Source organism: Vanessa cardui, chromosome 29 (genome assembly GCF_905220365.1).
Source record: "Vanessa cardui chromosome 29, ilVanCard2.1, whole genome shotgun sequence".
In the NCBI taxonomy this organism is placed as follows: Eukaryota; Metazoa; Arthropoda; class Insecta; order Lepidoptera; family Nymphalidae; genus Vanessa; species Vanessa cardui.
Window position 1 is genome coordinate 2,087,371 of NC_061151.1, and position 16,201 is coordinate 2,103,571.

Genomic DNA, 16,201 nt, shown 5'->3' on the forward strand with positions numbered 1-16,201 from the left:
GTCGCGGGCACTATTCGTGTTGATCTAAAACTAGACGTAGTTCAAATATGTTACACTATTTTGAACCAAATTATAATACTATGTGAGTTTAATTTTAAATGCAGTTGTCAGTTTAGTGCTTTAGTTTCAAAAGGTACTAAGTGTTTACGACTTGATTTAGGAACGAATTTGAAAACTAACGAAGGTTTTCTTACTCTGACTGTACATGGCCAATTAACAAAAACATATTAACAACATTAAGTACTTTAAAAATTAGACAACCCAATATATAATGACTATAAATAATATTATGATACGACATTGGAACCCTTAAGAAAAGAGCGTACTCCTGCCTCAAAGGCCGGCAACGATCTGCTAGCCCCCTGGTGCTGCATATGTCTCTGCGTATTATGCAAAAAAGGATGGTCTCTACGAAAATCTCTGACATTTTTAAAGCGGTCAACAATTAAAATTTAGTAAATTGAACCATATTCATTTGTGAATACATCAGGGTCATCCAAAGAATTCCATTCATTTCTGTTTTTGGCAGAAGTCATCCAGTGCCCTCCTCCGTAGGCCACCGAGCGTACCTCTCTTTCTAGCGCCAAAAGGTCCTTTTCATCTCGTGACGAAAGTCCAAGTGATAGATGATTTAAATTTAAATTCAAAGATGGGTTACGCTAAAGTTAAAGAGAGAAATATATTTTTTTTTTCCTTTTATTTTTGGTGTAGGTTGGCGGACGACCATATGGGCCACCTGATGGTAAGTAGTCACCATTACCCATAGACAATGACGCTGCAAAAAACATTAACTATTCCTTAAATCGTCAATGCGCCACTAACCTTGGGAACTAATATATTATGTCCCTTGTGCCTGTAGTTACACTGGCTCACACACCCTTCTAACCGGAACACAACAATACAGAGTACTGTTGTTTGGCGGTAGAATGATGAGTGGGTGGTACCTACCCAGACAAGCTTGCACAAAGCCCTGCCACCTAGTGTTATAGTAGTATTATGAGATTATTTTTATCGTAATTTGAATACTTGACTTACCAGCACTATATTCATAGTTTCTTGGCGAGGTCCAAGAGTCAGTGATCTACAAACTTACGGTATAGTAGCAAGCTCCGTATTACGGCCAGGTAAACTGTTTCACTTGATGTTGGTGACATGGAGGTTCACTATTCCCATCGAAGGTTCCTTTGAGCTTGCCATGGAGTCGAGAGGCATAAAAAATTGACTTTCAAAACGTGATCGTAACAACTTCGCCGTTTTGATATCTTGAAATATATAAAAAATATATATAGAAAGTTCAATGGCAGACACTTGCTCCAGCTCCTTCAGTATTTTTTATAATTTCAAAGCTACTTTAATTTGATAGTTTGCGGGCGAGGATATGGATCACCTGATGGGAAGTGGTCATCACCCATAGACATTGGCACTGTTAGATATATTAACCATATATGTATATATCGCCAATGTGCCAACCAATCTTGGAAACTAAGATGTTAAGTCACTTGTGCTTATTACAGTGGCTCACTCACCCTTCAAACCGGAACACAACAATACTGAGTACTGTTGTTTGGCGGTAGAATATCTGATGAGTAGGTGGTACCTACTCAGAAGGGCTTGGACAAAGCGCTGCCACCAAGAATCTGTAACTTTGTAACTGCACAGCCATACCCACAACCCCCATCCAGACTCACAACATAGTCTATGTCTCTTAATTTGAATTCATTCTTTTTTTTTTAATTGATTCGCGGAAATTTAGTATTTGCAATTTTAATTTCACTGTTTTGTTATTACTTTTACGTGTTATATATTAACACTGTGTTGTGACTTCTATTAATGAATATTAAGTTTGCATAATTAAATGGAAAACAGTAATTGACTCTATTGTATACGGTATTTACCATTTACCTACGCCGATGGTTTTGGATTCTCCCTTTGATTGGGTTGTCTGGAAGAGATGGCTAAAAAGCCATAAGTCCGCCCATTGTACAACACTTTTAATGTACTTCTTTTGTTTTGTTTTTTTTTTTTTTTTAATCCTTTTTTTTGTATTTTATTAATTTTATGTTACTTTCTTTTTTGTTTCTGTTTGTGGTGTGCAATAAAGAATTATAAATAAAAAAAATAAAAATAAAAAATATTTTTGATGTTTATATTTTGGACGGTATGATGTTGTTTGATCCTGAAATAAATAAAAACGAGCCCAAGCAAGTTATGACACGATCATTGAAGATTTGATATTATTATTAGGGCATTTGATAACTTCTCTCAAACGATAAATTTCTATTTCTAATTTGGTGTCTACTAACACTGTTGTGTTTTTGACTATTCATCCGTGTTGGTATTCTGGTACACTAATAAATTACACACGAAATGGAAGATCTAAAATAAGACATCTGACTACCACACCAATATATTTTTTTTTTTTTTTTTGCGAATGGTCAGTTACTGTTGGCCAGAGTGGGCACTACAGCGTCACCGTCAGCGGGCGAGTCACAGAAGACTCAGCCGGATGTTGGGAGCCCAGTGAAGGGCTTATATTATTTTACGTGATCGATATAAATTAGTTCAAGTTTAGTAGTAGATGTCATCTATATAAAAAACAGTAGTTAATACGCAAAAATTGAAAATCTAGTATTTATTATATATTGAGAAAACGCTTTATAGATATTAAATATCATGATTTGAATAGCAGAGAAATCATCATCAGAGCATCCTCCTCCACCAGAAGAAACACTACGTTTATTAACAGTATCATGTGACTTTTTACAAATAAGAACATCATTAATTCCACTTCAGTGTGGACAGATTATTTTTACTTAATGAAATCCAGAGCTGAGAAGACAACCAGATCGAGATCTTTGAATTAGAGAACAATAACCAAACAATACAATCCCATGGTTTGCATTGGTTGGTAAATTTGCATCTGACTTGTTAAGTCATTTATGTACATGGGAAATAGAAGTTGACCAAGAATAGATCCCTGAGAGACCTCTATTTTTAATGATACTCCGGGAAGTCGCTTACCATTTATTAACCATCTGAATTTGATTGTCCTAACATGAGATCACAAGATTAAGAGTAGCTTGTTTTAAACTGTAATGAGATCCGATAGGTAATAGTATTTGCTTAAGATTAGTTTAAGTTTGACGTTGATATTGAATAACAGAACAACATCTTAGATTTATTCGTTTCTATGGTTTTGGATTTTCAGCCGAGATGTCCCAGTGGTAAGAACGCGTGCATCTTAACTCGATGATTGCGAGTTCAATTCCAGGCAGCACCACTGAATATTCATGTGCTTAATATGCGTTAATAATTCATCTCTTGCTCGGTGGTGAAGGAAATCATCGTGACAAACCTGTGTGCTTAATTTCATAGAAATTCTACCACATATGAATTCCACTAACCGCGTGGTGGAATATGTTCCAAACCCTTTCCTCAAAGGACGAGGCCTTAACCAAGTAGTGGGAAATTTACAGGCTTTTATTGTTGTTTGTATGATTTAGAAAATGATGATGATGACTAAAAGGACATTAGGATATTAGATTATTGGTAAAACCAGTAAGACGAATTATTTATTTATACAATTTTGAGCCAGAACGATACAATTTAAAATAATGCCATTATATATTTAAAGAACATAGCAACAACGAAATATGCGAAAGTAATAACAGCAGAAGTTAGCTTATATAACCCGAAAAAGTACAATGGGACAATTATATAATGGATGATTTTCAGCACCGACTGTTTCTTCATAGCGTAATCTCTGTTTTTCAAATCGTCTTTTACGACAAATTTCCCAACGCCATACGACCAAACTAAGATCAATTCTCTCATGTGTACAGATGTTATATCACAATTGTAGATCACTTTGTCCGTTTCCGATAACTTGTTGTGGAGACTCAGCGTGTTCTCATCGTGGAAGTTCCATTCGTTGTTTAAATAAAACGATAAAACAGATGTAAGGGAATGCGCCAGTTTGTATACCTTCAATAACCTGAAAATTAAACAAATGTAGTAAATTATTCTTCCAATTTCTATGATGTAATACGTAATACACAATTTGTAATATATTTGTATATGTCACAGTAAGATTATTACAAACATCGTTAGATTACAATCTTTGTCGTGAGATTGTAAACTGTCAAAAGATTGTGAACGTTTATATAACTAACAATGAAACACATATAATTTCAATAGCTCATAACATTTCGGTAAGGTAAGCTTGGAATATTTATTAATTAAACTGAAATTTACTTCGATAGATTATAATCCACTGAAAAATAATGCGTTAAGTTGTAAACAATGTATTACGGTTCACAACCTTTCGACAGTTTACAATATCGCAAGTTAGATTATAATCTAACGGTATTTACAATTTTACGGTGACATATACATAAAGAGGCTATCCTTTATACTTTCCAAATAGAAGCATTCATTTGTTTTTCGTTCATTTGAATAGTAAGAGGAAACATATCAAAAGTTATAATGAGACCAAAACGCAGTACAAGCGTTTATATCAGACCTCTTTGGTCTGGTTCTGTTGTAATTTCTTAGTAGACGTCTCCAGTGTTGTATTTAGTATTTACACTCCTTTATCGGACCTTTTGTTGAGCTGAACTCTTGTCCTCTATTCGCTCATCAGATAATCAAAATTAAAAAAATACTTTATTCAAGCAGGCTTTTACAGTCACTTTTGAATCGTCATTTAGCAACTATTTTAAGTGAAGCTATCAACAGTTCGGAAAGTCGATTCTACCGAGATGAACCGGCAGGAACTCAGTAGTTACTCTTTTTCAACATTTAAAAATACGGTCATGTTAGTTAATTGCCATGTCGAGAAAGCACTTTTTTATGCACAGACACTATAATTATAATATGTCTTGCTCTAGCCACTAGTCTCACTGAATCTGGTGTTTTTTTAATGAAATTTTTTTTTGTCATGAGCATGACCTAACTTGTACAAATATGTTAATAATACCTTGCTTTTTGTCCAACCAACAAACAACATCCATCCACTATAACCGCCGGAATGTAATGGAAAATCAGTGTCAGCAGTAAATGGAAATACTTGTTTGAGGTGACCAGTACACTGCAATACCATAACGCCTGTGGTGGTATAAGAGCCCTTGATTCATTATCCACAACATTATGCAGTTCACCTGTAACATGGAAAACATTTACAAAATCTAATGATTTTACATCAATCAATACACAAATAAATCACTCTCCGCAAGGTTCTCCTGAATTGCTTATAGGCCACGTGATGATAAATAGTACTCATGGGCATTAGGCCTGTAAGAAATACGAAGCATTATTCTAACATCATCAATACGCCACCAACCTTGGTAATTTAGAAGTTATGTTTCTCATTCACTGATACCTGCTGGAAAACAGTAATATTTATCACTTTACTCCAATGTGGATTGATGGATTCACATGTGGCAAAATTTCGTTGATTTAGACATATGTAGGTTTCCTTACGATGTTTTCCTTCACCGCCGAGCACGAGATGAAATATAAACACAAATGAAGCACATGAAAATTCAGTAGTTTGAATCCGCAATCATCGGTTAAGATAAATGCATCCTGACCACTGGGCCATCTCGGCTAATTGTGACATAATTCGCTCTATAACACTTACCGTAGGTCAGTGGATTTCTGTTACCACTAACGGTATAAATTTTTAGCTCTTGGTTTCCTCTGCTAAATCTCTCGTACGTTTCCATTGCTGATATTATTATAGCATTGCTCACGATGTCCACAGGGACCACGTCTACTTTTATATTATCAGCTAATAAAGTGTGCATAACGCCCAGTCCGAGACCAAGAATTATCTAAAAAGAAATTAAGAGTATTATGATGAAAACTATATGTTTCCCTTTGAGACTTGCAGTGTCTTTATAAGCTTTAGTGAGTGGAGTGAAATGGGCAAAGTAAATTAGAGAATAGAGGAGAGAAGATATATACTCATAGATCGATCAATAAATGAAACCATAATAATATTTTGATGGAATATCTAAAAGATAATCAGAAGTGAAACAAATTTTTGGACAATTATAATAGTCGATATTAGTTTTGTATGCTCTACTTCAAGATGCACAACAAAACCTAGCGGACATTATTCTGTCTGTGTATGTATTCAATCGTCATCATCTTTTTAACGATAGAGAAGCTGATGTGTTATAGCGCCATCTAGCGGCGAGTAAAAACAATATGGGTAATAGTAGAAACATTATCCATGAAAGAAAACTTACAAGTACCACTTTTCATGGTACTTTTTAACGTTGTCATCCCTAAAATCTCAAACAATTATCTAATACCCGTTTATTCTGTATAAGATTTATTTTCTAATCGATCGACCTGAAGTCATCAGTTCTAATTTATCTTTTTTTATCAATGACGTCACTCACCCCGCTTGGTCCGTACACGTTTTGGACGTCAACCCATCCGAGTGTTGGTTCCCTGTACGCGGCTATCACTGGAAGAAGAAGCATGGTTTTGTTAGGGATATGCCCAATTACATAATTCGTATACTAATTAGCAGCTAGAGCACGATTATTATTTAACATTTTGCGATTAATGTATCGTTATTCATTAACAGCTAATAATTTCCTACCTTGGATCCTGTTAATTTTAACAACAAAATGGCTAATAAAATCTGAAGTTACTTAAAAATGTATCTGAAATTATTTTCCAAAAATATAGGGACATTTTTTCAAGCAATTATTTTATACAGAAAGAACGTTATGAAAGAAATTGCTAGCTAAGCGGTTATCCAACGGACTGTAACTATGTGTAGTCTGGTATTGGAATAAAGAAATAATTACTTAGTAACTAATTACATCCCTGTCTGTCTCGGTCTGGAGATAAATAACCTTTACCTACCTACCTTTAAGATTTACTAATTTCATGTAATTTACTAATAGTAATCGCTTACTAAACCATATATTTCAGTATAATGTCGGATATCTTACCGATCGCTGGTCGAACGATGCAAATAGGCAAGCCCTCTCCCATCACCCTGACGAGTTCCTCAGCGACTGCTTTTGTGATGGCGTAAGAGTTCGGTCGTTGTACCAAAAACCTTAAGAATAGATAAAAATATAAATATAATAGACTAACTTCTATCAGTTATGTAACTTCAAACAAACTTGTAACTGGTTTGATATTATAAAAGTTTTTGAGTTGAAGTTAGTGAACAAATGCTTCAGCAAAATCAGTTTTTAAGATTCAAGGACATGACGAATCCGCAATTCGCATTCGGTTCCCTTATTTAACATATAGACCGGGAGAGGATGACACGAAATATTAGGTCATTTGTACCAGTATGGCGGTCCTTTAGGGATTTAATTACGTAAAGGCAAAAAGGAAAATGATGGTCATGGCGTTCGCTTCGGTGGCCCAATCGCTTGGGCGTCAATCGAACGCGTCGGTTTATCGGTTTATCCGACGCGTTCGATATATATATAACGAGTATCGAACGATATTTTCCACAAAAATGCTTGTATTTTCAGATAGTCGAAAAAAAGAAGTAGGCGGCATTACGCTACAGCCTAATCTTTTTTTTATACTATCTGAAAATACAAGCATACTGATACAAATGTGCTAATATTTTGCGTCATCGTCTAATATCTTAATAACCAAATATAACACTATCAGAAGTTCTAACATAAGGTGGAACTTATATTTCGATACATTTGATATTTGTAAGTGGTAATTTTATATGATCTGTCACTCACGGTTGGAACATGGCATCCAGTTTCTCATCATCCATAGTTTCAGCGAGTTGTATCATAGTTTCAGGATGTATAGGACTCTCATAAAAGTCTTCTTTTACTTCCCCTTTGATACGATCTCTTGTTGCGTGTGTGTACGCCGTGGACACGTGGATTACCGATCTGGAAACATATATGATATATTTACATTAAAGACTCTGTAAGTGCTGTAAACGAAATAATCTAATAATTACAATAATTATTTTCATTTTTCTCGTACATATAAACGATAAAGTCATTTACATGAATAAGAAAAAAAAGAGGACCAAAAATTGATCCCAATGTTAACCTTTTAGAGGTGACACGAAAGGTCTGATTAACACTAATTGAATTCATTACTTAATAAGGGTATCCGACTAAACTGCCGTTTTTACAGAGAAAATAAATGATTGCTTTATTATTACGTTAAAACTAGAATGTCTGTGAATTTTTTTTCGTTTCAGTGATCATATCAAGATATGAAATATTTGCTTTCTCGGGTTGAACTGACGCGAGAATCGATAGCGACGAATAGCGTCGAATGGCGTGATAAGCTATTTCTATTGGATCGGCAGTAATCGGTTTAGTTGAATGTGCCGATGCTACATCTAAGTTCTGTCGTATTATACTTAATTGATTTAAAGTTGATTAATGTATACGTGTCAAAGTGTGAATGCCGTTTACAGTTTAAAATTAAATTTTATTCTAATAAACTATTACTATTTTTTATCTCAATACTTGGTCAAATAAATCACTCCTTGAATGCTTTGAATAAGCCCAAACTAATCTTCTTATATATAAAAGCGAATACCACTCTGATACATCTCTCTTACAAACTTCAAATTTGGCAGGTAATCTACCTACCTTATAGGTAGACATTTGATTAAGACGGATCTTAGAAAGCTCCACTTCTAAGGGGGTTAAAAGGGGGTTTCGACAGTTTGTGTTTATACTTCGCGCGGGTAATATTGCATGTTCAGTACATAAAATGACTAGTGCGATACTTTGTTCTATCATTACAAAACGTATGTATAGAATAATAAAAATATTAACTAACTTCAAGTGTTTGCAAGCTTTAGCTAATTTCAGCACTTCTCTGGTTCCTTTGATGTTTGTAAAAGTAGCCATTTTGAGAGTTTCACGGAAGTTCACCGACGCGGCGGCGTGGAATATTACGTTCACCTAAAACAATAAAATAAATAAATATGAGACAACATCGCATACATTACTCTGATCCCAATGTATGTAGCTAAAGCACTTGTGTTATGGAAAATCACACTGGCTGATTATATATATACTAGTAGCTGTTGCCAGCGGCTTTCCTCGCGTTTTAGGGATTTGGTTGTCATGTGTCTGGCAAAAAAGTAACCTATGTCCTATCAGGGAATTTAAATTTGCTTCATACCAAATTTCATCAAATTCGCTTCACCAGTTTGATAGTAAGAGCGACACACAGACAGACAGACAGAATTACTTTCACATTTAAAATATAAGTATAGATTTATGCTTCAAAAAGTCGTCTCCTTACCTCATCAGTCAGCCTCGCCCAATTCTTCTCATCAATGCCGAGGTTATCTTTGCTGGAGTCACCCTCTACGACCACGAGTTTGTTGGCAACATTCGGTTGCTCTTTGAGAAGTTCTTCAAAGAGCTAAAATTATAAAACATTTTTCTTTAATATTAACGTTATAAATACCATAACTTTTTGCGTCATTAGACAAGTAGTTGATTCGAACAACTTTGTATTATCATGACGCTTATGTGTGTTATGATATGCTATATTCGTAATGTTATATACAACAACAGTTTGTACATTCCCACTGCTGGGCTAAAGGCCTCCTCTCCCTTTGAGGAGAGGGTTTGGAGCATATTCCACCACGCTGTTCCAATGCGGGTTGGTAGAATGGACATGTGATAGAATTTCGATGCAATTAGACACATGTAGGTTTCCTCACGATGTTTTTATTTCACCTCCGAGCACGAGATGAATTATAAACACAAATTAAGCACATATAAAATGTGCTTGCCTGGGTTTAAAGCCGAAATCATCGATTAAGATGGACGCGTTCTAACCACTGGGCCATCTCACCTAGTTTTATCGCAAAAAGGCATATCTATGTGTGACTAAAACACTTCAATTAAATAATATCCATCATCATCATCCATCAATGCACCCATCTCAGATATTCACAACTTTGACAAGGTAACTTACTGACTTCTATCAGTATCTTAGAAGAAGCTATCATAAAGCTTCATCAAAGGTATAACACCTCGCCTCATTGCCTCCACTGGTGACAGGAGGGTTCGTTTTTTGCGAGGATCCATATTCCAAATCTGACCGGCTGTGTTTGAGAGATTAAGAAACAAAGAACTGGATAAAAATTATATAAAATTACTAGTAGTGCAACGTACCGGATCATCCAAAACAGCCTTAAGTCTTTCTTGAACTGTCTTTCCCTTCTTAACTCTCAGCAACATGTAAATTTTTCTAACATTAGTCGATCTAAAAATAAAAATGACACATTTAAACAATGTTCGAGGTCTTGAATAGAACCAAAGGACTTAACAATAGAAAGGCTCAGCAACGTTTTATCTCGATACAATTACATCAAGTGTTTGTGATCTTTACGTCACCAGTAATGCGAACCGCACGTCGTTCCAACCAATCCAAAGGCTGCAAGTGCATGTCGGAGTTATCCCATTGGGCAATATTCAAAGGAAGCGATATTCAACGCAAGACCGCACCTTTTTTCCTTGGAAAAACGTATTAGGCGTTTCGTTTCAGCGCTGAAGGCACCGGAATAGCCATTAAAACCCAACAGTACCCTACTACAACTTTTCGGGGGGACGTCACGAGTTGGCTTGTGCATACTATGTCCTGATAGTAAGTAGGCCGCACTTTGATCAAGAATTATAATTATGTAATCCTTTGGACTAAATTTACATTGAACGTCAAACAGCGTGGCAATTTTGCTTTGTATCACAAGCGTAGTGCCACATACCTGCTTAGAATTAAACCCAACAAGATTATCAGAGTACCATTGGTTAATGAGGTCTATCATACTATCGAGTTCAACATCAAGATCTCTCCACTTCTCCTTAATTTCCGCTTATCCTTAGGCTACTGTGCGTCCATAGCACCCCTCGTGCACTGCACTATCATCTGCACAGCAATGTATATTCCAACGGGTGAGCATATCATTGATATGGCAAAGGAAGAGTGTGGGGAAAGCATAGAACCATAGTGGTTCACAGCATTCAACGCATGGAATTTTAGAAGTGCAATCATCAGCTATGACGCAATGGCTAAGCTTGTGTAGAAAGCTAGCAATTCTAGCTCTGCACATGCAGAGCTGAACTAGCAGACCTTATGCCTGTCGTCTTTGAAAGAAGAGTTCTGTGTCACAATCTGTCGACTGTTTGTTAGTAGATCGGCTTTCTTCTGCGGACTCTGGGCCAGCGATACATCCGGATTTATAAGCGATGGTAGCGAAGGTTGGCAGATATTCGCAATAAATGTAGCTCGAGCATTGATTGTATGTTAGCACTTGAGTTTATCACCGTACGGTGGTAACAGACCAGGCGTACAATTAAAACCCTACCATAAGATAAATCTTTTAAAATAATGAAGTAAATAGGATATACCTTAAAGAAGTAAAGTAATTCTACGTACCTAAAGATTTTGTCGATCATATGCTTCCCAACAAAGCCCGAACCACCAGTGATAAACACGACGGCATCGTCGTAAAACTTCTGCACCAAAGAGTTTCCACTTGTTATTGCTTTTTTAATTGCATTATTCGTTGCCTGCGCCTCTTCTTGTATTTCTTCAATAATCCTCATCGTGCCTAAAACAATGAAATGACAAATATATTAATAATTACTGGCTAACTGGGTTCGTTCTAGGTATGACTCTGATGAAAAATTCGCTTTTACAGACCTGAGTCTAAACTTCGAAAGTGTGAATCAGATTAAGATAGTGATGTTTTGTTTCTAGAAAAATGTCCAATGTATGGAAAATGGTCAAACTACATAAATTAACGGTATCATACATTCTGTGATGATAATTGAAAACGAATCAAGAATTATTGAAACTGTTGTCACGGAAATATTTGGAGAAAGTAACAGCCTGTACATTTCGCACTGCTGGTATAAGGCCTCCTCTTCCATTAAGGAGAGGGTTCGGAACACATTCCTTCACTGTTGAGCACGAGATGAATTATAAACACAAATTAAGCACATATATATAGCTGCTTGCCTGGGTTTGAACCAGCAATCATCGGTTAAAATGCACGCGTTCTAACCACTGGGCCATCTCAGCTTTGGAGAAAACTATTTGTAAATCATTTATAACATTCGGTTCTCTGTGTGTTAAAGAGTTAAGTTTGCGAGGTTTTTTCTTATAAACATCATCAACGCATAGGACGAAATGTAAAGATTCTTTAAGATAATACGGAGTACTTCTACGCGGCATACATTAGAAAAGTTTAAGAGACCCCTATGCAACTTTTTCCTCTCCTTTTCTTTCCGTCACCTTCTATTATGCACGGTTCTGTACTTTACTACTTATTTATTTATGCTTTATTGCACCATTAACATTTAAAATTTGCATCAACGTATTGTATTAATGCACATGGAATTGTTAATAGCAATTTGTTATTGTCGTTTAATTATTCTAGAAAAGTGTTAATTTATTTACTCGTTATTTATACTGAGTATACAACTTTGATCCAACTGGGTATTCACGGCACATTATTTTATTTGAGTAATCTAACCTAAAATTATGTATGACTTTTTTTCTTTGACGTAATTACAATTATTTGTCACTATATCGTTTGAATCAAGTTCAAAGGTACAGTCAGAGTAAGAAAACCTTCATCAGTTTTCAAATTCATTTCTTTTTCAAGTATTAAACTTTTAGTACTTTTTGAATCTAAACATCAAATCATTGCGACGCAATATGTCATTCTCGATCGGTAAAGCAGATTATCGCTCATACTGAGCACACGAAAATAGATCTTAAGGTGACGAATCTTTTGTTACCCCTGTACCTACAGGGCTTATTTTTAGAGTATGTTAATTTTTTGCACCATTTTTTTTTAATCTATATTTAACAAAACACGATATAATCTACAATATAAGATAAAGTCGTACCTTTGCAAAGGGCTTCGTGAAACTAGATAACGCTAGAGCCGCTAGCTATGAACTAAATAAAATCCCATTTTTTCTCCCTTTTATAATATAGCCCAAGGTATGCGTGAGTTTATTAATCAAAATAATGTTCCGTGAGAATTCGCCAGCGTTTTTTCCGAACTAATACGACTTGGATACCTTCAAAAATACCCCTTTTTGTAACGGCTGGTAATCCAACTGTATGCAGGTATTGCAGTCTATGGATGGTGGTCACTTTGTGCCAGATGACCTTGCCACCTGGAGCACAAAAATAATAATTTGGACCTCGTTACTGAACCCTAAATATGTGGAGTCGTTAACATCGCCCTAGTCTAAAATTGTGATTGAATTTATACAATTACATATTCAGTGATATAAACATGTATTTAAAATATGAATAATTAAACAATTTCGACTAATTTCATATTAATATTGGCAACATTTATTTTTGTAAATTTAGTTTCATTCATTTATTTTACATATATTGAAATTTCAGTCAATTTTAGACAGAAAAAAAACAAAAGACTCAGCATTTCTGATTTGAATTTGGAAAAGTTAGTTATTCAGACCAGGCGTTAATTAATTTATACTCCTCTTTCAGGCTCCTTGGAACTTGACTGGGATAGACGAATTGTGTACATGGGCGAGAGAGAGGCATTGCCAGATCTTACGTCTCTTTCTTTTGGTTGCAGATACTTGTAGCTATATGGTATAGACTGGTGGGCAGATTACGATGTTCCTTTACAAAGATGGAGTATGGTACATGCTTAGAATCTCTGTGATATGTCAGACGATAAAGTACTGTGTCTCTCTCTGAAGGTCGAGGAAGCATCGTTTGTTATGAGTATAATGTCAGTTCTGACATCAGTGGAAAATCGTCGTTGTTAAGATCTGCGAATTGTGCCTTCTGATAGGTGATATGGTTTAAGAACACGTTTAAATTGTCGAAACCAACCAATTAGCTTAATTACTATGGAAATTTGGGTAATAAAGGCAGGCTAGTCAAATGTCCAGGTGACCAGGAAGAAGACCTTCAAGCACCTAGTCTGATGGTTGATCTTGGGGGAAAGTGGTTATGATATACTTTCCACGTTTGGGATGAGGGCGATACTCTGGTCAAGGTAGCATACGTAAGTGATCTTGTGGCGCCAGTCCAAAGACCGAGAGGGAATCGCTGATTTTTATGATGAACCAGGGCGTACTCAGTATCCAGGGCACCATGTAGTCCCACATACCCCACGTGACATCACGTGAGGGAAGTGCGTAACGCGTTTTTCCAGCGAGAAAAAAATGAGTAAACTCTTGCCCTGCAGTCCCGATGCGACAATGATTATGAAGTTTTATTATATCTAATGCAAAGTTATTCTAATATAGAGTCGACAACTAACATTGAAATTATGTTAGGTCATACATATATTAAATATGTATATTTAGTATGTTTTGCTTGCTGTTACGTAGTTCCAATGTCATGTATAAAACAGTACAGGCGTTAGGAGGGCGATTGGGGATGGGAGCGCCGAGGTCTGGAGTCTCCTGTATACTCCAATACTGTGAAGACTGGGTCCTTGTAAAACTCCATAAAAAAAGGTCATACACGACTTCCATTATCATAAACGACCTTGGAACAAGCTAGGACCTTCAGAATTCTGACAGCATATACGAGTATATGCTATTTGTTTTTCGGTTTAATATTTAAGATGTGAAAGCTCAGCAAAGTAAATTACTTACTTTATAGTAATACCATCGATCCGCTCCGCCTTCTCACGGATGCAATGCCCGTACTAAATATTGTAGAGAATGTCTTAATTATCTGTGTTTCTTTACAATATTATCCATGTATTATACATAAACCTTCCCCCAAATCACTGTATAATATAAAACCGCATCAAAATCCTTTGCGTAATTTTAAAGATCGAAGCATATATTGGGACAGACAGCTGGAAGCGACTTTGTTTTATACTGTGTAATGAATAATGATGATGATGATTCAGGACTAGGTATGAGATCGGAATTCGTCAATTATTTGAACAAAATTAAAGGGGCTCATTTCTTTTTTTGATTCTTTAAACACAGTACTTTTGCTAAGGATAATTTTTTTTTGCACATAAAAAATTGCAGACATACCTTTTATTTTAAAAGTAGATATACATACAACAACAACAACAGCTTGTAAATTCCCACTGCTGGGCTAAAGGCCTCCTCTCCCTTTGAGGAGAAGGTTTGGATCATATTCCAACACGCTGTTCCAATGCGGGTTGGTGGAATACACATGTGGCAGAATTTCTATGAATTTTTTCACATGCAGGTTTTCTCACGATGTTTCCCTTCACCGCTGAGTACAAGATGAATTCTGCCACACGTGTATTCCATCAACCAGCATTAGAACATCGTAGTGGAATATGTTCCAAATCTTCTCAAATTTACAGGCTGTTGTTGTTGTAAGCACGGATTTGGTGCCAACAGTATATTTAAGCTGACAGTTTTTACGTCGTTTTATGAGACATGGACGCTTTTTTTATTCGTATCCATATAAATTATTTTATGAATCACAAAATATACAATTAATATTCCATTCAAGTACAACAGGAATAACAATTAGTAAACTATGAAGACTTAAATAAAAATTAAAATCTGAATACAATGGGTTTGAATCGTAAATTTTTTTTTAAATAAATTACTAATGTTACATATATATCGTCATATTAAGATATAATTGTTACATATTACAAATTTAATGCAATTCATTCTACGTTTGGCTGTCCCCCTAGCCAGGGGGACTTCGGGGGGACTTCTCTACCGTACATCCGGTGGACTATACCACTAAGAACAGTCGGGGTAAGAAAATGTTCGTCACCTTAAGATCTATTTTTGTGTGCTCAGTATGAGCGATAATCTGCTTTACTGATTGAGAATGACAACAACAACAACAACAGCCTCTAAATTCCCACTGTTGGGCTAAAGGCCTCCTCTCCCTTTGAGGAGAAGGTTGGAACATATTCCACCACGCTGACCCAATGCGGGTTGGTGGAATACACCTGTGGCAGAATTTCTATGAAATTTGTCACATGCAGGTTTCCTCACGATGTTTTCCTTCACCGCTGAGCACGAGATGAATTATAAAGACAAATTAAGCACACGAATCAGCGGTGCTTTCCTGGGTTTGAACCCGCAATCATCGGTTAAGATGCACGCGTTCTAACCACTGGGCCATCTCCACTCTTTTGAGAATCTTATTCTCAATTGAGAATTACATTGCGTCGCTATGACTTGATGTT

The 16,201-nt window shown here is 35.9% G+C and overlaps 1 protein-coding gene across 1 annotated transcript; it reads right to left on the minus strand.

The window, feature by feature from the left end:
* Nucleotides 1-3,554: 3,554 nt before the first annotated feature.
* LOC124541951 (fatty acyl-CoA reductase wat-like) lies at nucleotides 3,555-12,965 on the minus strand. Its single transcript, XM_047119889.1, has 11 exons — nucleotides 12,909-12,965; nucleotides 11,428-11,602; nucleotides 10,167-10,257; nucleotides 9,283-9,405; nucleotides 8,812-8,936; nucleotides 7,740-7,898; nucleotides 6,975-7,084; nucleotides 6,411-6,478; nucleotides 5,642-5,834; nucleotides 4,979-5,159; nucleotides 3,555-3,994 (listed from the first exon to the last, which is right to left on the minus strand). Exons 2-11 carry the CDS (start codon nucleotides 11,595-11,597, stop codon nucleotides 3,607-3,609), a joined length of 1,608 nt encoding a protein of 535 aa, XP_046975845.1. The 5' UTR covers nucleotides 11,598-11,602; nucleotides 12,909-12,965; the 3' UTR covers nucleotides 3,555-3,606.
* Nucleotides 12,966-16,201: the final 3,236 nt, after the last annotated feature.

Coding starts and splice junctions, on each gene's coding strand:
- LOC124541951 (XM_047119889.1), bottom strand. CDS start 11,597: ATGAGGATTATTGAAGAAATACAAGAAGAGGCGCAGGCAACGAATAAT. Junction 7,899..8,811: donor AAAGCTTGCAAACACTTGAA/GTTAGTTAATAT, acceptor ATATGTTTCCAG/ATCGGTAATCCACGTGTCCA. Junction 7,085..7,739: donor CTGGATGCCATGTTCCAACC/GTGAGTGACAGA, acceptor TCTATTCTTAAG/GTTTTTGGTACAACGACCGA.